Source organism: Gastrolobium bilobum, unplaced genomic scaffold (genome assembly GCF_033153095.1).
Source record: "Gastrolobium bilobum isolate Gb01-03AN ecotype WA unplaced genomic scaffold, APGP_CSIRO_Gbil_v1 utg2365, whole genome shotgun sequence".
Classification (NCBI taxonomy): Eukaryota; Viridiplantae; Streptophyta; class Magnoliopsida; order Fabales; family Fabaceae; genus Gastrolobium; species Gastrolobium bilobum.
Genome location: NW_026899145.1, coordinates 656,886 through 680,299, shown reverse-complemented (window position 1 = coordinate 680,299; position 23,414 = coordinate 656,886). Strand labels below are relative to the sequence as shown.

Below are 23,414 nucleotides of genomic sequence, written 5' to 3'. Positions count from 1 at the left end.
CGTGTGGATAGTGACCACAAAATGTATAGATAATCGTTTTAGCAGTGTGTGAACTTATCATAAGTTTTGGAGAAAATTAAGTATGATTTTTGAAACACATGATTAGCAGCAATTATATGTATTTGTTTGTGTTTTTAAATTATGCAACACAATGAATATTTTTAAGGGGTGACAGATTTGCTATGCTTCAAACGAAAGTATGTGGTGTTGTTAATCTACTTGCTCTGCATATTCACGAGTAACGGAGTTAGGAATCATTAATTCTTTCGTCTCAAGCTGCACGCAATGCACTTTTCTTTTTTCAGGGTTTTTTATGCCGTTTATGTGCACTAAGCACACGTTATTTTGTACAGATATTATCGTGTTTTTATAATTTTAATTTATTTCAGAGTTATTATAGTTTTTATAAAGCTTTAATGTTTTTATAGTGAATATAGATAAATTATCTATATTCACTCCCAAAATGATGTTGTTTTGGGTTAAAAAATTATAATAAAAAAATTATTATAATCCTGAAATAATTTATAATTACAAAAATACTTTAATTTTTATCTCAAAATAACGTTATTTTGGACTAAGTGTATATAAATTATCTACATTAAGACTTTAAATAGTAAAAATAATAAACTGAAATTAAATGATTGAAGTCAACAATTAAAGTACGTATTTCCTAAACAAGATCGAACTCCTTCCAACTTTCTTTCTTTTTTTAACTTGTATTGAAAATTCTTATGTAATTCATATAAAAATAAGAGTAAACATCATTTTTGGTCTCTAACAAAAAATACGGTCCCTACTTTAGTTCCTTACAAAAATAAATTAGTCAGTTAGTCCCTAACAAATTCAAAGTAGACCCATTTTAGTCCTTTTGAGGGATTAATATAGGTCTTTTTTGAATTTGTGACAGACCACGATTTCAACTAAATGGATCCACTTTGAATTTGTTAGGGACTAATTGACTAATTTATTTTTGTAAGGGACTAAAGTGGAAACCATGTTTTTTTGTTAGGAACCAAAAATGATATTTACTCTAAAAATAGAATCCCTTAAATAGGCGTAAAAAAAATAAATTAAAAAATTAAAAAAATAAATAAATAAATAAATATCAAAGTGTTGGGAAAAAAAAAAAGGTGATTGTCCTTGTTGGTTGTTACAGTACACAGTTCTACTTCCAACCATCAATGATACGATATCCTAAGCCACCGTCCTCGTCCATTACTGCCAATAAGTGTCCCCCACCGACATTCATCCGTTCAACCCTTCAATCATTTTCCTTTTCTCTTCAATCTGATATTTTTTCGTTTTATAATAAATTTTTTTTTTAGTAGGTTATAATAATTCCTTTTTGCTACCTTTACGCAAAACTCTCAGAAATGGTGAAATATAATATGATTGTTAAAATAGACACGTTGCGGGGATAGCTCAGTTGGGAGAGCGTCAGACTGAAGATCTGAAGGTCGCGTGTTCGATCCACGCTCACCGCATTTTATCAATTTTTTACTTGAATATTAGACCGGGATAATATCTTCTTATTGATTCATTCCCTCATTTAAATAATTAATGATAAAATGACAGAAAGATTTCATTTTCATTTGAAAATTTTGTTACAAACTGGAAGAAGTTGTGGACTACAAACTTCAAATTGCTTAAAAGTGAAAAGGAAAAGAATAAATTAATAAAGGAGAGATGAGATGAATGAAAATCTTGCACTTGCAAAGGAGATAAGTCAGCTAGTCCCAACTCCACTCAGTTGACGGACACACCAAATCCCTTTGCCAAACACTGGTTCAAGAACATTGAAGAATTACTTCATGTACTCACTCTACTTGTGATAATCACTTCATGTCTATGCAACTGGGAATGTGAAGCATTAATATATTATTTGCAACATAAATTATAACAGGATACAATTTTGATGTTTAGTGAAACAACTTTTATACCTTCTTTACTTATAAAAGTAAATAATATATACAACCGAAGTAATGTACTTACAAAATAACTTAGGAGATTTATATTAAATCAAGATTTTTAACTTCTTAAAGTTGTAATTGATCTGCCAATACAGCACCTTCCTACAGGTGCACCGTAATAAACTCCACAATGTAAAGCTTAAAAATTAAAAAGGGGGGCGAAAATAGAGTGGAATGAGCAAATTTTAATGCTCAATTTCAACTAACTTGATTTGCCAAGTTCCGAGTTAACTATGCTTCGGTCTTTCTTTCAACCATATCACAATTTTATTGGATTAACTAATAACATGTTTCTGAAGTTGTTAATGTAACATGCACGAATAGACACAACATAATGGTCTGCTCCAAATACGAACATCATGTTTCTGAAGTTAAAAGTGACATGCACGAATAGATACAACATAAGGGGCCAGGTCCAAGTAGTGAAGATCATGTTTCCTAAGTTATTACTGTAACGTGCATGAAAGCCGAAAGGACCCAACATAAGAGGAGAACATTTTTCGAAGAAATATCAATGACGTTTCGTCTTTGTTGCTGCTTCCCATGCCTGTAAGACATGATTCACAATTTCCTCTACCCCAATCTTATGCTTCACCTGCACATAGAAACGAAAATCAAGTTAAGGAGAGGAGTAAAAAATTTGAAGGATTATGGTAAATCCTAATATAAGACCAAAATAAAGATATGTGGATGCTCAGAAAAGGTGATTAGGATGCTAAAAATTGTAAAGCTGGACAAAGATTCCAATGCTATAAGGTGAGTGGTGGGTTTAACAAGTCATAGCTCACAACAAGCTATGTTATTGCCGCCTTTACAATGTTGCAAGTGAACTGCACAAGCTTCTGTAAACTATATATATATATATATATATATATATATATATATATATATATATATATATATGAAAAAGAGTCTTCATGGTTCGGACAATGCAATAGTTATAGACGCATAAGTAAAACTTGAGTAAGAGAAATGATTCATATAAACATTGATGCACTTTTATAAATCAAATAAGATAAACAGACAGAAAAGTTTAATATGCTCTTGTCATCCAGAAAGGTACAGATTCATCTTATAGCATAATTCAATATTATATTTGTAATGGATTTGATCCAAGTATTTCAGAAATTGTACACTGTTTTGAAGTTCACAATATATGGGCGAATTACACACACCTTCTATGGTATACCCCAAGTTTCAGTTAAAAAATACTCACACCCTTGCCTGCTTATTTCCGACTCATAAAACAAATCTAAGATTTTACGACACAACACATAGCTCAATCAATTTACCATCTGATGAAAAATCTGAGGGTGGATCAATATCAATGGTTAGCGAACAACTCAGTTGTTTAAACAAGGGAAAAATGCAATCCAAATCCAAAGACAAAGTCAAAAAGGTGAGGTGTTTATTGGTTATACTCCTATACATGATTTTAAGGTTAGGCATTTACTTGGTACATATGGTTCCTTCTTGCTAACTACTGACAAAAGCATGTGTTGTCTTTATTTTATTTTAAATCATTCGCTTAAGTGTGATAAACTTCCAGAACCTACAAGCAAGCTCAGTAACTTGAAAAATAACATGGGAAAGAAGGCATTCATTTTTTCTTGGAAGTTGATACTTCTCTTTCAAATTTATTACTTGTACCAATTCTTTTATACTCAAAAGTTAATACAGAGCTAAAAAAGAATGAAATTGATTCAGAGATAAAGCTACAAACCTGATATCTACCAACCAAATTAAATCCAACATGCTAGTGTTTGATGGACAATATGCTTAGGCTAGCTACTCAGCTGTTAGGTGAACTATCAGACAGCCTATTTTTGTAGTCTTTGTTGGGATTTATAATGCCTATAGATGAGTATATTTCTACAAGATGCATATATGAGCTTTTGAATTTGCTAGTGCAGGTCAACTCTCAAATAGTATAATTCTACAAGATGCATAGATGAGTATATTTCTGAATCTGTATATTTTAAGCAATCATTAACTAGCAGATAAGTTAGTAGAGACTCTTGTTTTGTTTTCTGTAAAGGAAACATGTGGTTAAGGGTTAAAGATGACCAGACAGTATTGTTAGGGGGATATTAACTGCTGGATATATTTAATGCCACAAAGGTTGCAAGCATAGGAAAAAATAAGGACAGCAGGTCTAAGTGAAAAACTGAAGCTAGAGAATACCATGGGGTTTATGTGTAATAGACCATAATATAAAAACACTACTAACCCAATAAACAATGTACTTAACTAACCTGCGCAAAGACAAATGGCCCCCCATCTCTCATGCGAAGAGCATCCCGCTGCATGACTGCCAAGTCAGCCCCAACTGCTTGTGCAAGATCAGTCTTGTTTATCACCTGGAATTAAGTCCAATGAGTTCCAGACTCATATTTAAAAATCACATGCCAAGAATTGCATTGATGAATTTATGAGAGCCACAGTGTCACAACTATGCATATAGCACGTACAAGGAGATCAGCTTGTGTGATTCCAGGACCACCTTTTCGAGGAATTTTATCACCACCGGATACATCTATTATGTAAATGATATAGTCAGCCAGTTCCCTGCTGAAATTGGCGGCCAGGTTATCTGCAGAAGAAACTCTAGTGAATATCCAAAGTTTTTAGAACCAAACTTAATTTTAAAAGTGAGGACATATTTAAGTGTAATAAAATATTATAAGCGATTTTGCTTCAGATTTTAACTCAATTTGAAACAGACACTAATTATTTAAGTAAAAATACCTCCCCCAGATTCACAAAGAAGTATGTCTGCTTTGAACAAGTTTGAAAGCTCCTCCAGCGGCCCAAGATTAATACTGATGTCCTCCCGAATTGCAGCATGCGGACAGCCCCCAGTTTCTACAGCACGTATCCTTTCCTCTGGAAGTGCATTGTGTTTCACCAAGAACTCACCATCTTCTTTAGTGAATATATCATTTGTCACCTGAAATAAACACATTTCATCAATTCAAAAATGTGCACAAATGAAGTTAGGACCAAAATAGTTGCAGTCTTTCTTTTCTAGTGTATAAATATGTCCATTATTCACACCCTGGAACATATTTGGACTGCTAGTAACCTTATATTCATCCTTTAAACTGGAATATATTAAGAAATTTTGGAATCCAACCATAAACAATCACAGCCAGAAGGAAAGTGCAGCATAGAATCAAAGCTTGGAAAAGATATTCTTAAGAAGTGATACATAGCTCTAAAAGTTTTAAAAAAGCAATCAGTTTTACCGTCTGATGGGCCTGAAAGTGGGGAGTGAATTAGTTAGTTTTCTAGGAAAATCTTCTAGAATATTCTTAGAGGAGGGGATAAAAAGAGGGGGGATTTGTGGAGTAGGGGTAGGCAAGTATTCTGTTATTTTGGGATTGGGTGGCCATTGAGGCAAGGTGTCTCAGTAGCTAGGTGTAACAGGGGAGTAAGGGAACCTGTTAGTCCATTTCAATTGTTAATTCTGTTAGCGTAATCTGTCTTTCAGTGTAACAGTTGAAGTTGTTCTTGAATGAAATACAATAGTTTGTTTCTGTGAAGTCTCCATTTGGGATCGTGAAACTGTTTTCTGTTAAATTGAAAATAGGGTTCATTCACTGTCTCTTTGTTGTTCTTTGGTACAATGTCTTGTTCTCATAATTGTTTAAGGATAACTTTTTAAAATCTAAGGTGCATACAGAAAATAAACAAAGTTCTTTTAAATGAACTCTCTGCAAAACTCTAACCTCCATAAGTTGGCGACAGTGAAAAAGACCACCTGAATGCCAACATCCACTTCAATTTAATGGTGTATGTAGGCATGGAACAAAATTCAGCAACCACTTCAACAGGTTGCAGCATGACTAAACTGTGGTAAAAAATCTGATTCCCAAGGTAGATTAATTTCTAATTACCCTGAATAAATGTCAACAAACTTTTCTGAACCATTGCATCCTACGTTCTAGAAGATCCATATGTTGTCAAGTCTTCCATAAGAACATGAAAAACAGAACTTAATGGTTATCTCAAAACCCAAAATTCAACATTGATACTATTTTTGTGGTGATTCTATATCCAAAAACAACCAGTTTATAAACCTAGAATTGGAAGAGAACATAATCCTTAAATCATTCATGATCTCAACATTGAAAAATACAATATTTAGAGAGAAAAAGAATTAAGCTTTATAATGACACTTACAGCTGCGAGACTGTACTTATCCCGCAAATATTCACAAAGGGCCAACATTAAAGCTGTTTTCCTGCATGTTGTAACCATGACCCATCAAAATCCGTTACACACATTGAATACAATGAAATTTCAGGGAGACAAGTGAAAATCTAAGAGAGCACAGACAGAAAATCTTTACCCATCGTTTTCCATGCATCATTATATTTGAATAGGAATTAATTGATATGGAAGTTAAACCCAAAGTACCCAACAAAACTACAATGTGGATAAAAAAGAATCACAGGACTATCCTTAACAAGAAGAGCATCTACAATATAAAATATCAACGTCCACTTTACTATAATAATTTGAAAAAATAAACCTCAAATTATAAGTTTTGGCAAAGCTAATTAATTAAATTTGAGCTTGCCATAAAATTTTCTGAAACATAAAAAAGATAAAAAATTATATAATAAATTAGTGTGAAGTAATTTAATGATTTATAGACAAAGGAGATGTATGATCAATTATATGTTGATAAAATACACAATTTGAAGCAAGGTACAAAAATAAGGAAGGGAAAAGAGAAGATACAGACCCAGTACCCACTGGTCCACCAATACCAACAGTGAAAGCTCTTTCATTGAAATCCCTGTTGAGAAGGGGTTGAGCTCTTCTCCTGAAGTAACCTGGTGAGTATATGGGTTCGTGAGAATGCGGTGCTAGACCATCGTGGCTGTGGTACACCTTCCCATCTGAACCTACCCAAGATTTTGAACCTGCATCTCCATCTTCGTGGTGGTGATGATGATGATCATGTTCAGGCTCGTCATCATGGTGGTGGTGATGATGTTCATGCTCAGCTGCAGAAGCCATTCACTGTGAGTGCTACTAAACTGTGAAGTGCGATAATAGGAACGATAAGACTCTTTTGTACACTTGGTATAAAGTATAAACACAAGATTCAATATATACAAATGTTTTATGCAACGGATTATTCCACTTAATTTTATCTCCAATATAAAAGTGTACGAAATTATGTGAAGTCATTTAAAAGGAAAAAAAAATTACATATACTTTTATAAATATAATATGAAAAACAATAATCTATACTTCTTCTAGATTTATGTCCTTTTAATTATGAAAAATTATACTCTTATGATACATAAGATTTATCTCTTATGTTACACTCACACGTAAAAAGATATATTTCTTTCTTTTTTTCTTTTTAAAAACATTGGTGAACTTCACTCAATTTATCTCACAACGTAAAATAATTTTTTTCTTATAACATAAAAAAAGTAAAGCTCTTTAATTATTATCATTGTTCGATAAATAGAATATACTTTTTCATGTTACATAAGAAAAAAATATCTTCTATACGCTCGTCAAAAGAAGTACCTTGAATTGGTTTTTTTCAAAAATATGTGAGATTCACATATTTTGTGTCTGTGACTTCAAAGAAATTATTTTATATGATACGAGAGATATTTTCTCCTCCGTAAGTATAAATAAACAATTTTTGGGAAAATAAATTTGTTGCTGCTTGGTAAATATTAAATAGTATTGGACTCGTGAATTTTAATTTACTAATTACTGGCGTGAATAATGTTTTCTAACATCTCAATTACGGTTAGAAAATATTTCTGCAACAAATTTTTCATATAATATTTTTCTATGAATAATGTTTTTCTTTTTAATTATTGATATCTATGCTCCTTTTTTGGTGAAATTGCGAAAGTAATTTTACCTTTTTAAACTTGTCCTAAATTCATTTTGGATGACTCTAGTATTTAATTCCTTATTTTATTTTAGTAAGTAACCTTTGATTATTTTTTTGGATACACAGTAACCTTTTGATTTTTTTTTTTTGGTACATACCTTTTGATTTCATTTGTGAGAAAAGTGCTTTTTCTATAAAAATAATAAATAAAATTATCATTGATAATCTCAAAATAATATCGTTTGAGATTTAGAATAAAAAATATAGTATTTTAAAAAAAAAATTACTTTTCTTTTATAATATATTTTTACTAAAATACCATTTATTTTTTATTATAAATCTCAAAACAATTCTATTTTAAGTTGTGGAAAATAAGTTTATCTGAAAAATATTAATCTCTTTATTTATTACCCATTATTTTGTTTAAAAAGAATTACCCATTATTTGTTTAAAAGATAGAACAATTGGGACGTGTTTGACTGTGTTATGATTTTTTTGTTCTTAAAATTATTTTATAGAATAGTTAAAAAAAAATAGTTATTTTCTATTTTTTTTGTTTTAGAAATTAAAAATCAAAACAAAAAATAAAAAAAAACTCAAATATATTATCTAAATTTGATTCTAAAAATAAAAATATAGTTACAATTTTTAAAACTTTTTTTATAAAACAAATCTTATTAAACGAATTTTTTTTTTAAACTAAAACACTATTTTTAAAGGGTTTTATTAATCTCCTTCCATAGTGGTAGAGAGAAAATGAGTGGGTCCCACCATTACAAGAAAAAAGAAAAAGAAAAAAAAAATGGGGTGCGAAAATCGAAGTAAGAGAAAATGAGATAAGTTACCTCATGTAAAAGGAGTGTAATATTTTCCATTTTTAAAAATAGTAATCTAACTTAGAGGGAGGATATTTTGACTACCAAAAGTTTTCACTACCACCTTACTACCTATCTAATCACCGTTGGATTAACATTTTCTCTCTCTTCAAAAATTTTTTAACATTCTCTCTCTTTGATCCAATGGTGATTTGATAAATAGTAAGGTGGTAGTGGACACTTTTAGTAATCAAAATATCCCCCCTCTCTAACTTAGCCCAAGTTTTGCGTGTTTTTGTTTTTATTTATTATCTTGAAGTGTGTACCAAATTTTTAATAGTACAAACAAACTGACAGGTTATGTGATCATATTTCGGGATTTTTTAAAGTTTCCTTTTATATTTTTGGGTGATCCCTTTCCAATTTTTGGAAAGATGTGCTTTCCTCTAAATCTCTTACTTCTTTACAAATTTTCTCTCACTCTCTTGTCTTTTACAAAAATGGGACCATGTGTACAGGACCACTAAAACAAACCTCGATCATATGACTTAGCGCTATCGTGCTCTGCGCATGTGACACTGAGTCTATCAAGAAAACAAGAAAAGAAACAGCATTTGCAAATTTGTCTTTATGGTAAGAGACATCTCAATGTTCACGTTCATGCTTAGAAGCGATAGCTGAGTAAAACATAATTATTAGAGGAATTTATAATAACGGGTCAATAGATTCCATTTTTTTTAAAAAAAAAATTTATATATAATGAGTATAAGAATAAAAAGAATGAATCTATATTATACTATTTTTTTCTTTTAAATCTATATGTAATATAAGACCAAAACATGGTGAACTCGAGGGGTTTGAGCATCAAAGCCATTATCGCAGTTGTGAGCCCAAGCATAAAAAGGAACGAAATAGCTTCGGAAAATCAATCACCTTTGACTTAAATAAAAACATATTCATTGAGTAAATTTGTTTTAAAAGTGAATGAAATATAACTGTTACTTTAATCTAGAATTACGGTAAAATTGTATTTCTTTAGGGCCTGTTTGGCAGAGGAATGTTTGTAAACATACCAGGAAAATTAAAATGAGTTTCGTACTTGACCACATTTGGTAGGAGTTTTTGATATGAGTTGCTCGGGTATCCAGTTTGTCTTGGAATTGCTCTTATGACTAAAGGGGTGGTATTTGTGAAATACCAGATCTAAGAAAATGTTGTCTAATATTTTGGGACAGTTGTACCCTTCGTTTGTGATAGGTGGTCTTCATAACTGGTCTCTCTTTCTTCATCAGAAAAAGTCATGGATCTTCTACTGTGAGCAATGTTGTTGAAAAAAGCACTTCTACTCACCTCATTCAAAATCGGAAGCCATTTTCGTCGAAGGGCACAAGCTGATATCCCGTGAGTTTTCTTGTCTGAGGCACCACGAGCTGTCTCCATTGTTTGTGTTTGTGATTTATGTGGGGTTATTTTTGTTTTCGAACCTTATTTGCAAAACTTTCGTATTTTGTGCTCTCGGTTGATGGTTATTTTGAGCGTACTTTGGCTCCTTCACCCAACCCAACGCTCTCAGTTGCAACAACCATGTTGAAGTCAATCTTTCCTTTCACCTCATTTTCTCACTGTTTGTCTCCTCTATTCGAAGTGTAATTTGTACAAATCTGAAATGAAGGGGGTTTAGCTATTGTGTGATATTGGTGACCTTATTTTATTTTATTAACATTTTTGTTTCATTTTTTTTATAAAGTAATTTATTACTTTTTTTTGTTGATCTATATTTAATTTATGTACTAGGTATGAGTGTTGGGCATGCATTGCATTTTTTTGTGTGTAGAACATTAGCTTCGTACCTGTATGTCATTGTAGAATAATGATTCAAAGTCATTGTCTTGTCTTTTGTTTTGTTGGCTGCGCAATCCATCCCCACTGGTTCCAAAACAATGGTCGATGCCATTGGTGTTCCCCCATCCTTTTTTTTATTTAAAGTTTATATGGATTCAGAGTGTTTATGATTATTACAAATTGAAGTTAATTATTGCATGTTTGAAGCTTGACTTGTGTATTAGCAAAGGTATTTTATGGTAACCTTAGTCCTATGTTGGTGACCTTAATTAATGGATTAACCCTTATATGTAGTTTACTCACTCATCATATGTTGGAAAAAAATGTGGGTATTGCATCTGTTGGAGATTTACTCATTTTTAATGTTCCTTATTTTGATCTGTTTGTTGAGTTTTTTTTTTTGATTCACGGTGCTATTATATTTTATATGTTGTGTATATTTCAGTGTTGTTAATTGTACATTGTAGCATGGATTAATTTAGTAAATGATAAGAATTTCCTAATTTATCATTTTTGTGTTAGATTATAGCGATGAATGCAGAAACGGAGTGCATTGTAATAGTGGTACTCATTACTCATTTGGAGTGTTTGAATCGAATTACTTTGTTCTTGATGGGTGTATGTGCTCTGCTATTAAACAAGTTTGAAAAAAAGGAGAATTAGTAGGAAGAGAGTTAAATGGGATTTTCATAGTAGGTCTAAGATAAGGGAAGTCATTTTCCATAGAATAGTTTATATTAGTGACACTGCTTGTATAGAGAATACAAGGATGGACAGGAGGTGCTTTTATAAATTGTGAGTTACTGAAGATAATTGGGATGCTTCAACCGACTAAGAACATGGGGGTAGAAGAGCTTGTTGCCATATTCCTTCATATTTTAGCCCATGATGTTAAGAAAAGGATAATTAAAAGGCAATTCATGAGGTCTGGTGAAACCATAAGTAGACAATTCACAAAGGTTTTGCAGGCTGTTTTAAGATGTCATATTGTTTTACTTAAACGACCTGAGCCGATCCCTGAAATTTCAACTGATGACAAATGGAAAGGGTTCAAGGTAACATAGAAGTGTACATTATGTTCATTTCGTAATCATGACAAGACAATAATAATATTTTTGTCTCTTCATTATTATTAATTTTGTTTTGAATTATAGAATTATCTAGGAGCTCTAGACGGGACACACATCAAGATAAATGCCCTACAAGCTGATAAGCCTAGATATCGGACTAGGAAGGGTGAAATAGCAACCAATGTATTAAGAGTTTGTTCTCAAGATTGTTAATTTATTTATGTATTTCCTGGATGGGAAGGATCAGCTGCAGATTCAAGGGTCCTTAGAGATGTCATATCTAGTACGAATGGTTTAAGGGTGCCAAAAGGTATTTGAGATATATTAATGTGTTCCTAATTTACACATAGTGTACATATAAAGTTTATTAAATTGTGTCTGAAGTGTTGGAAATCATTTTATTAGGGTTCTATTATTTGTATGACGCCGATTACATGAATGGGGAATGATTTCTTACACCCTATAGAGGCCAAAGATATCATCTTTCTGAGTGGCGATATGGAGAACAACCAACATCACCAAAGGAATTTTTTAACATGAAACACTCTTATGTTAGGAACGTCATAGAGCGTTGTTTTGGGATGCTGAAGGGGCGTTGGGCCATTCCAAGATCAAATTCATATTACCCTGTTAAAACACAATGCAGGATTATAACCGCTTGTTGCTTAATTCATAACCATATAAGAAGAGAAATGGCATTTAATCCTTTCGAAGTCAATGTTGTGGACACGCAAGAAGCTCAAGATGATTTTGAAGACACTGAGTTGATAACTCACGTAGAGGCCTCTACTACATGGACAGTTTGGAGGGATAATATGGCCACTCAGATGTTTAACATGTGGAGGAAACGTGTTTGATTCGGGTGTTTATGTTGTGATAGTTGTGATAGTTGTAATGTTTATAATTTTATATTGTCCTATTTTGGATTAAATGACAATAATCATTTTCGTTTAACTATGTAATAGTTGCAATGTTTATTTTTTTAATGTAGTTTTAGTTTGGATTATATGACAATGACAATTTTTCGTTTTACAATGTATTAATAATCACTATGCAGGTTAATACGTTTTACAATTTTTCCCTATTACATATCCAGATACAGCCATTTAGCATTGCAAATGGCTGAAAATAATCAACCATCAAGGAAAAGAGTCAACCATACTTGGTCAGGGGAAGAGGACAAAATACTAGTTGAATGTCTGCTTGAAATCGATGAACTGTGGAAAGGAGATAATGGTTTCAGGCCTGGATTTGCAACTCAATTAGAGAAGATGATGGGTTACAGGATACCTGTATGTACTTTGAAAGGTACTCCTCATATCACATCAAGAATTAAACTGTTAAAGAGGCACTACAATGCCATATGTGAAATGATTGGATCAGTTAGAGGCAGTGGCTTCGGTTGGAACGATAAAGACAAAATGATAGCTGTTGAAAAGGAAATTTACAATGAATGGGTTAAGGTAAGGTGAAAATGTTAAAGATATGTATTCAATTCTTTCATTTCATTTTATTCGTATCTTTGAATTGGTTTATACAATATGAAATGTGTAAATATTTTTCAGATCCACCCAAATGCTAGAGGCCTTTACATGAAGCCATTCCCTCACTTCGATCAATTAGGACTAATATTTGGGAAAGACGGTGCAACTAGGAATGATGTAGAGGGGCCACAAGATGCTGTGGATGAAATTGAGAAAGAAGTGGTTGCTGCTGCTGAGAGTGGGATTGGAGCAGATTACATCTTTGAGTGGTTAGGTGACACAATGCAAACATCTCATTATGAGATGACAGTTGTGGACAGTGCCACCCAAGATGCACCATCACAGTCCCCTGTGTCAACCTTTGTTGCTAAAAAAGGTAAGAAACGCGGCAGATCTGATGAAGAATTGGTGGTTTTGGTTGCTGATGCTATGAAGGATCTAAACCAGAATTACAAAAACAGTAATGAGAATATCAGTAAGTTGGTTCCTTGTTTTAAATATCAAGCTGAGGATCGAGACAAAAGGAAATCAATTCTTGAAGAATTGAAAAAGATTGAAGGGTTGAGTGTGCCACTGCCTCAAGGGTTCACATAGCTATGATAATGGGTAGGGACAGTAGCATAACTGATATTTTCATGGCAAGTTCACAAGAAGATAGAGAGGTAATGGTGGCTTCTTTGTTGGGAATTCATTAATACTGCATGACCACCAATCTTTTTGGAAGCCAATTGATATATATGGCTCGTTATGGTAACCTTGGATGAATTTTTTGATGATGTCTTGTATATCCTTTTAACATGATCTGATGTTAAAAAAATTTGTAAGCAACAAGCCATGTTGTTAACTGTGTCCATATATGGATGATTGTACTCATATGATGTAAATCTTCATGTATATTTTGTTAGCTCGTATCCATGTTGTAAGCTCTGTCCATGTATGGATGATTGTACTCATATGAGGTTAATGTTTATGTATATTATGGATCTTAAACTGTCCTAAGTTATGGAACAAATGGATGTATATCGCCATGCATTTATTAATATGCTGAATTATGTTATAGGTTATGACTATGTCACTCTGTTCGCAACGAATATCCACTTGTTCAGACATCTTCTTCATATGATATTCAGTTGGTGGTTTACAAGGAAATTCCTTAAACATTAAGATGGATGAGTGCAACTTTTTTTTAAAAAAAAAATAGTGCTAATGAGTTGCATTGTGGTTTATCAGATTGCAGATGATGGATAATGCAGCAAGTGGAAGGAAAGAAATTAGTCACATTCCCTAATGTTGGTTTGCATATGATAATGCAAAATTTGGTGGTTTGCAGGTGATGGATGGTGGTTTAAATGCAGCTTTGGGGATGAAGAATAGAAGGGGTTGTATCTTGCTTCCCTAAAGTTTCATTAACAACAAGTGATAGGATTGCCATATGATTATGTCACAGCAAAGGCACATTATGATATTCATAATGATTAACAATGTAATGGGAAACCACCAACTTTATGGATTGGCATGTTGTGTTGTAGCTATAAAATTAGTCCTGATTGCGCCAGTATATCTCAAATGATCAACAATGTAATAGAAACAATTTGATGTAATGTCTTTATGCGTGTGATACATTGATCTTGTTAAATGTTTGCTTGCAAAAAATTACATTAACCTGGTTATTTATTTTCGACCCTTTCCTAGCAACCTCTATCTGTCATCAATACATGCATAATGGTCAGTTTTTGGCACGAAGCTGTGCACTTCGCTCCATTAAGTTACTGATGCTTGCATTGATTATGTCATAGAAACTTGTCTAGTGACTGATTATTTCTTCACGAAACTAGACAAATAATCACCCATGTAATTTTTTATTGGAAAAGGAATGAAAAAGATGGATGGGATCTGGGAATATGAAATGAGTAAATAGTTCAACAAAGAGAAACTGCACATCAATAAAATTCAACCTTATATGGTTGTCATTTTTTATTTTCAAATATTTGAGTTACAGAAAAAATATATCTGAAAGAAAAAGTGGTTGCAAGCTCCTCTATCCATATATGCGTGTGATACATCAACTCCCTTGCTTGATCAAAGTCACTGCCCTTGTTTGATCAAAGGCACTGCCCACTCAACAACGTTTGGGAGTGTAAAATCTTTGTCATAAGCCTTCCTTCCACTTAGAATATCAAGTAATACAATCCCGAAGTTGTAAACATCACTTTCCAAGTCCCCAATAAGATCTTTGTCACTTGAAGTAAGAAGTCATTAGTCTGAAATTCTAGCCCCCCACTCTGAATCCAAAAGAATGTTTGAACTATTGAGATCCTTATGAACAATTGGAGGCAATAGTTCCTTGTGAAGGTACTCAATGCCCTTTGTAGCCTGCATAGCTATCTTCAGCATGAGACTCCCATCTGCCAATACAGCTTTGTAAACAAAGCCATAACTTCTCCGACCAAGTTAATCTTCTTTCCTTTAAAAATTCTTCCATTCACTTGTCTGTAGTTGATGGGACGTAAATTCGTTCCCATCTAAGCCCATTTTGATGACAAAATACCATGCGTTCCCTCATCTGATGAGCAACTTCAGCATGAAAATCACTTGTTTTACACATTTGTGACAAAAACACAGTGGGTGAACGGATGGTAACGTATTCCTTTAAAATATATTAAAAGGGGAACGGACTGAGATGCATTTAATGCACTTGCTCCATTCATTTAATGCTTCTGTACACTTTGCAGGTAACGTAGAGTTAAAGACTTCTAAAAAGCAAGGCGGTGCACCAACTGAGCAGCTGGAAACGTGAAGAGCAGAGAATCAAGAGTTCTCATTGGCTGAAAACAGAAGCAAAACATGGGAAGACCTGCAAAATACGACTAATCATCACCAAATCCTGTTCCATTCAGCAATTCATGCAAGCTTCGCACTCTGCTGCCACAGTTTCGTCCCCTCATTCAAGCAACTAGCTCCAAAGGAATTACAGTCTTGCAATTCCTCTTCCAGCTATAAATAGGACCTCCCTCACACAAAAACATCATCGAATCCTGGAGGGTTTGCAGTCCGAAAGGAAGAGATCACTTAGTAGTAATTAGTAACTTAGTTTAATTTTCGGTTGTAACTATAGTTAAATGACAACCCCTCTTCCCTTCTCTGTAAACAACCATCAAGACTCCTCACGAGCAAATACCCATCTTTCTCCATTTTTTGTTTCTTTTTGTAATCTGTCTTTTAAATTAATATAAGTGTTTTTCTCTTCGTTCCAATCGTTATCTCTTGACTGAATCTCGGGTCTTTGTGATCTCAGTTGAGAATAATTATGTTTAAACTATCAGCCATGAGCTGAACTATCTGTGGAACGGGTAAACTGTGAAACTCTTAAAGAACTGTTTTCAAAACTCTTGATCGAAGCTTTTTGTATTTCTTTGGCTAAGTAAGCTATATTCATTTTGCGCCAATGGAAATTGGGTACATACTGAGAAAGGAATTTCCATAAGAAGGGATTTCAGACAGCTTAGCCATTGGGGGAAGGTAGATGTCATGGCAAAAACGCTACTGGTCACCTTAGGAATAAGGGGTCAACTCGTCCATTTTAAGGTTCTGAACTAAGTACCTGTTGGAGTCAAGGAAGCCATAGGAATATGGAAACTTGTGAGCCATCTAGACCATGAGCTAAGGAATCAGAGTTGGCAGGCAAAGAAACTGGAACAAAGCCAAAAGGTGCTAAGTCTTGAGCAGAGAAAACAGCCCCTTTAAGAGTGCAGCAGTGAATCTGTTCCTTCTGTTAAACTATTTTAACCACCACCCTGTTGTCTCTTGATTATAGTTATTTCTGTTTTAGTAATTTTATTTTATTTTATTTTATTTAGTACTTATAAAAACTCCAATAATTGTTATCTCACCTTCTTCTAAACAGGAAAGATCACATACATAACGCAACGAGCAACTGTTTGCCATCAGGTTGAACCTACTGTTCCTGAGGAACATTGTCAAGACAGTAGGGAACGTTTGACCAGACAGTTCATTTACTAACTTTTCTTCTCATTTTCACTCTTTATAAACAGTGATAAAATAATAATTAGCACTCTATCCTCATGGGAACGATAATTTGGGCATTAATACTCCATTGATTACTTGATGCGTGCACTTGCGCACTTGGGTTGGAACTGAGGGACGAATCTGTGTTCTGCAAGAACAGAAGAACGTCCCCTATCAGAACTTATATTTTTCCACCATCAGCAAACCACCCAACAGTAGTCTGTACTGATCATGGATGAATGGAAGTATAATGTTTACTTCTCATCTTTCTAGCTTGCTTAACAAATCTTCCATTGGCAGCAGCTCCTTCACAATTTGCTGCTAGTCAGGCATACCCTGCAAACACAGTAGCATTTACAAGTGTTGTACTGATAATGGCAGAGTATGAGAAACAATATTGCAATCAAGGGAGAAAAAAAATTCCCTTTATATCAAACTGCTTTGTCGATAGTTTATAGTTGAGAAGTAATGTTGAATGATAAAATCCCTTAATGCAATTCTAGCTAGTAAAATGAAAAATACACCTATAGCTGACGACTAAGATTTAAAATGAATTCAAAGTACATCAGATGCTGCACGATCACCAAGCTTTGCAAACAAGTCATTACATGAAGAAATGCATGCCAAATGATGAATTGGTTTTTCTAAAAATTTGATTCCTTTGGCCTTGTGCTTTTGTTTTCATTGACATGCAGCAAGCTAATAAATGACAATTCTACATCACTGGGAAGAAAAGTAAAACAAGATTGCGCTGAAAATGGCACTTATTTTCCCTGATCTTCGAACCCGCCCATCTAAGCGTAGTATTATGTACACCTCTTCACCAAATGAAACTCCTTCAAACTTCTTCTGATCTCTTATCCACCTAGTTAAGTTAGCACATATAAGCATGCAACTATTAGCAACTCCTCTGTCACTCCCTCTATCCTGCACTTCTTAGATGACATTAACCCACCCTTAACTATCTATGTTGATGATAATTCTCGCCTTATTTAATGAAGAAATAGATTAAAATATAGACAACATATCAGAGCATATTACCGTTCCCATTCTGCCGGTGATACAACCTCAGCCTTGAATCTAATTTCAGCTTGCAACTTCAATTTTGCAGTTACAGACTCTGTTCGCTTCTCAAAATCTTAAATGCAAAGTTTTATGGGTTAGTGTCTTCTCATCAAAGAAACAAATGCTCATCGATAGATAGAAAAGGAATCATTAAGGCATATGGTTATAAGTCTTACTCCAATGGATGGAAGAGTTTCAACAGCCTTTGGCCGAAGACCAAAACCTTTCTTCTCAAATTTTGTTTCCCTACCTTCTCCCCAGATGACAGGAACTAACAGAACACCACGTTTAAGGAGCTCAGTGCGAAATATCTCTGCTCTTTGCAAAGCCAAAGATACTGTTTCTTTTTTCCCTACTAATATAACCTGAAAAATCCAAGCTTCAGTTAAAGCATGGATAATTCACATTGAAAAGGAAAAGAAAAAAAGGGAGTAAATAAAGAGAAAATAGAAAAGAAACTTTGCAAAGAGAAAGAACAAACAGTCATAACTATAAAATTATATTAGTCTATTAAATGTGGCAAAAGACACCCACAAGTCAAAATCAAAGTTTATTTTTGACTTGGACCGTGAACCAATTTCATGTGCACCAATATATGATGTGGTTAGAAACAGCAAGGCAGAAAGCAAAGTTTTTTTTTAAGACACATATATAATAAGCACCCTACCTTGACAGAGTATATACCCCAAATAAAATTTACAAATAGAATGAAATAAAACCTTGACAAGGAGGTAGAAAGTTAAAGAGCCATAGAACTATGCACAGAAAGAATTTAACTGCAAAAACAGATGTCATTGAGTCTAGCCACAGATGAGCACTCTCTCACTAAAGCTGTTGCTTCTTCACAATAGCATGCTCTATACTATAATATATTTTCTAAGGAATTTTGGAATCGGGTAACAACAAGACTTGTTATGCTCAACCTAAACTTCGATGCTAGCTCTTGGCCAATTTATTGCCCAAGGTATAACCTCCAAGTTCAAATATGTTCAGTCAATGCCTTTTACTAAGCAATAAGCATAACAATAAATAAAAAAATCATTTATGTTTATTTAATAAGAAAAGGTAACAGAAGGGCAAAGACCAACAAGACTTACCTCCGAATGTTACAAACAAAGGATTTTAGCCCAACCTACAAAGATGCGATCAAGTCCCTCAATTCTCCCAATTGCACTGGAAACAAATCCAAAATGGTCAGAATAGAGGAACAACTTTGAACATCATGTAAAATGTAGATAACATATGCACATCCACATCAGACTACATGGTCAACTTACCCAACAGAAAGTTCAACAAAAGACAAGTTATGGTATGGACTTGCTGTCTGGGACCTACTATGCATGTTAATTGATATATGAAACCCACAACACTTACAAGCATATAGAGAAAATAAGTTTTACAAAAAAAATATTGCATGGTCTTGTAGATTGTCGCTAGATCAAACAAATAAGAGGCTTACAAGCATCCATTTGACAACAATATGAAATGGAAACCACTATATATGCCAAATAAGACGACACATACACATAAACCACTATACATAGTACACATCAAAAGATTCAACAACATTACAAATATAAATTGCATTACAACTTCGTAATGCACAAAATTAAGCATACCATTAACTTACAACATCATCAACACTTTTACATATTATATAATACAATCCCAAGTAGTATAATAAGTACAATCACCGACACCACCAATAGTTTGAGCAAAACCAGCAGATTTTTCAACAAACTATCCTTTTGGATGCAGTTAAAGCAAGTGGGTTCATCTAGCCACTGAAAGAATTTACACGCCTCCCTTGTTCTGTAATTGGGGCATCCGAAGAACATCCTTTCTGGATTCGCGTTTGTTCGTGACTTTCGCAACACCGTTGTCACTCCACAGTCGCACGTCTTGAACTTCAATGTGGATGAAGTTGCAGAATGGCCGAAATTTTCACTTTGACACCAATGTTTGGCATTGTCATCTCCACCCATGCTTTCTCAATGATTGAAGGACTTCTATGTTACTTGATGCTTCATCACAATGTACACAGGTCAGAAAATATATCCAAAAAGCACATGGTAAAAAAATCTCATTTATGCCAAAAGCTTACTCACACCTAATCGTTAAAATTTTCAAACAACAATCCAACATCAAAAAAATCGTTTGTATAAACATGCTGGCAGTTTACGAATGGAATACACTGATATAACGAAGCCCTGCATTCGGAAGTACCAAGCACCCCTATCTTCTTTTAGGGCTATTAATCCACAAAAAATAAAAACAAACCTCAGCAACTTTTGACCTTTCCAACCGTAATGAAGCGCTTCGGAGTGAAAATGAAACTTGTTTGGATATGATTTTTTTATTCCACTGGAAAAATAAAAAATGACATTGTAAGACACAGTAACTCCATATTGATGAAAGAACGTTGCAAACGAAAGAGACACCAAAAAATGGGGATATGGGAACGCACAACAAACGTACCAGGAGGATGAAGTCCAATACATAAATCACGATCTATGAATATTCAAGACGAATGCTAATACAATGGTCGAAGAGTTCGCCCAGAAGAAATACTCATTTTCGCGCAATGGTGATTTTTGTTTCTAAATCGTGTCCACATAAGTAAGTTATGAGGTCATTTTCGCAAAACTCTCCCATATTCCCACCAATATTTTATCATCAACCAAACAACACCTCATCAAAATTAACTAAAATTTCCAATAATATTTTTCGCCTACCAAACAACTTTTTCATAACATTACCAGGAAACAGATATTCGAACTTTATTCCCAGTAATCGTGATTCCCGAGTAAAAAAAAAAATTCTCCTCTACCAAACGCCCCTAGGTTTGGTATGAGTTTTTTCTCAAGATACCGAGATATTTTAGAATGGTATTTCAAGTTATTCATGTTTGGTACAAGTTTTTAAAAAATTCACCCAGTAAACTAATTTGCCCACAATTTCTTATTTATTTGAAAATTGTGATGAAAATCACTGTTTAAGAATATCACTTTGAAGGTGGTATTTTGAGATTACCGGAAAAATGAAAAAAGGAGCACGAAGTAGATGACGAAAATGACTCTCTTCTAACCTTATTCGTGTACTGTGCAATATTATTTAGTCAAGGGTTGCTTTCGTAAGTTTACCATATTTTTCCAGCAATATTTTACCTCAACCAAACATAGACTTAGGAAACTTAAACCAATTTTCTCGATAATATTTCGGCCTACCAGACAACTTTTTTTTTTTAATTTTCTTAGAAAACTCATTTTATGACCATATTTTCAGTAATTGTAATTCCCTGGTAAAAAAAAATTTCTTCTCTACCAAACACCCTTATTAAAGTGAATGAAACATTGTGTCACAGCCATTATTATCGAACAAAATTTTATCTATAACACCCAATATAACTGTTACTTTTATGTAGAATTATGGTAAAAAATTGTATTTCCTTTATATTAAAAGCAAAAATTCATTTACAAAAAAAAAAAAAGCAAAAATTCAAAATCAAGGAAAACCCCTCAGATTTAGGAATTTCATCTTAGATCCCCTAAATTAAGTTATATATGGTTATTTTTTCTTCTTCTTCTTTCGCTTTCTCCTTACCATAATTTTCTATCACAAACACCTACGCAAAACACCACACCTTCATCACTCTCTCTTCTCAACCTACTTCCTTTCTTATTCTAGTTGTAGTCAAGGAACCATTTCCCTCCTCAAAGCTTCGCCATTCACCCAATCTTCATCTCCTTGTATTAATTTGGCAGGTGTTTCTCTTTATCTTTCTCTCTCGGCTGGCTGACGTGAACAATAACTTGACATTTATCGAAGGTGTTCCCCACACTTTTCATCACCCTTGTTTCTTAGGTTCCCACTTCCTCATCTCATTCAACAAATTATCCATTTTTCAGTATTATCACTGAGGCGTTCTTCATGTAAGTCATCTCTTCCACCTTTCGATTATACTGATACTCCAATTCCTCTTGTCTTGAGACTTATTGATTTTCAGCATACAATCGCCAAGGTATTTCATAATTTCTTTCTGAGTGTCCTTAGCCTTTCTGTAATGTTACTTCACTCCTTCCTCCTCTAAAAGTTGTTCCAACTGTTGAAAACTGCTCTCTGAATGTTTGGGTTTCAAAAATCTAAAATTTAAAAATTCAATAATTAATTTTAAAAAAATAGCAAATATTTGAAACGCTAGATGTTCTGTTCCAAGTTGGGTTCAATTGGTGAAAACTAACCACCCTAAAACTTTGTTCCTGCTATGGGAACGAAGAAACTAATTTCAAAACAGCAAATATCTAAGAAAATACTGGGTTGCCTCCTAGTCTGCGCTGTACTTTTAGTCTTTAGCAAGACTTGTTACCTACCTTTCACTAAATAGGATAAAAAAAGGGGAACATTTCTTGATCATTTCTTTGCAACATTCTCATACCTCATATAGATTTTCTCCGTGAAACATGCGAAAGTTGGACAACTCTACCCTTACTTCCATAATGCGAGACATGGGAAAGAACCTTTTCTATGAATCGATTAGAAAGTTCTTCCCAAGAATGAATTGAATAAGGAGGAAGAGATTTCAGCCAATCTCTAGATTTCAGCCAATTTTAGTCTTATTCTCAGCCCGTCTTTAGCTTTAAAATTATTATAAATATGTAAGAAATTATCGAGGTGAGCATATAAATCTTTCTACTTTCCCCTTGTTTTTTAAAGCTCATTATTGATAGATTTCTCCTGTGAATTTTTAATCAGAAAAATATTTTCGCAGTTACTGCAGATAAGTTATCTATATTTACTCTCAAAACGACGTCATTTTGGTATTGAAAAATTAAATAAGTATAATTATGAAGATTATAATAATGCTGAAATAAAATAAAATTATAAAAATTTCATGATTTTTCGTCCCAAAATGATGTCGTATTAGGCTTACTGCAGATAATTTACCAGCAGTAAATGCAGAAAAAATGAACCCATTTTTAATATAAGTAATATATTTACACTTTTAATATATAAATACTATATTCGGTTGGTTCCCGATTAAACCAATAACCAATGAGTTTTAAAACATTTCTTTAAAGTCTTTTTGTGCTCCAATAAAATGCCATAGAATTAAGGTATAACAATTTTTAACTACATCAAAACAATAATCAATTTCTTTTTTTTTAGGTTGCCTTGCAAGATTTACATAATAATTAGTCGGAACTCAAGGACTGAATTAATTTAAATTATTTTGTATAAAAAGGTTGCGCTCAATATAATATGAT

General features: G+C 33.4%; 2 protein-coding genes and 1 non-coding gene across 3 annotated transcripts; 2 read left to right on the top strand and 1 right to left on the bottom strand.

The window, feature by feature from the left end:
• Positions 1–1,411: 1,411 nt before the first annotated feature.
• TRNAF-GAA (transfer RNA phenylalanine (anticodon GAA)) lies at positions 1,412–1,484 on the top strand. Its single transcript has one exon. It is a non-coding gene; the product is annotated as a tRNA-Phe (tRNA).
• A 729-nt stretch (positions 1,485–2,213) lies between these two features.
• LOC133287585 (urease accessory protein G) lies at positions 2,214–7,053 on the bottom strand. The gene is made up of 6 exons (XM_061485223.1): positions 6,724–7,053; positions 6,156–6,216; positions 4,719–4,920; positions 4,442–4,563; positions 4,226–4,330; positions 2,214–2,565 (listed from the first exon to the last, which is right to left on the bottom strand). Exons 1-6 carry the CDS (start codon positions 6,999–7,001, stop codon positions 2,482–2,484), a joined length of 852 nt encoding a protein of 283 aa, XP_061341207.1. The 5' UTR covers positions 7,002–7,053; the 3' UTR covers positions 2,214–2,481.
• A 5,214-nt stretch (positions 7,054–12,267) lies between these two features.
• LOC133287604 (uncharacterized) lies at positions 12,268–13,653 on the top strand. Its single transcript, XM_061485242.1, has 3 exons — positions 12,268–12,404; positions 12,672–13,038; positions 13,141–13,653. Exons 1-3 carry the CDS (start codon positions 12,268–12,270, stop codon positions 13,651–13,653), a joined length of 1,017 nt encoding a protein of 338 aa, XP_061341226.1.
• The last annotated feature ends 9,761 nt before the right edge of the window (positions 13,654–23,414 follow it).

Coding starts and splice junctions, on each gene's coding strand:
- LOC133287585 (XM_061485223.1), bottom strand. CDS start 7,001: ATGGCTTCTGCAGCTGAGCATGAACATCATCACCACCACCATGATGAC. Junction 6,217..6,723: donor GGTGGACCAGTGGGTACTGG/GTCTGTATCTTC, acceptor TACAACATGCAG/GAAAACAGCTTTAATGTTGG. Junction 2,566..4,225: donor GGCCATTTGTCTTTGCGCAG/GTTAGTTAAGTA, acceptor TTCTATGTGCAG/GTGAAGCATAAGATTGGGGT.
- LOC133287604 (XM_061485242.1), top strand. CDS start 12,268: ATGGCATTTAATCCTTTCGAAGTCAATGTTGTGGACACGCAAGAAGCT. Junction 12,405..12,671: donor GATAATATGGCCACTCAGAT/GTTTAACATGTG, acceptor TTACATATCCAG/ATACAGCCATTTAGCATTGC. Junction 13,039..13,140: donor TTTACAATGAATGGGTTAAG/GTAAGGTGAAAA, acceptor AATATTTTTCAG/ATCCACCCAAATGCTAGAGG.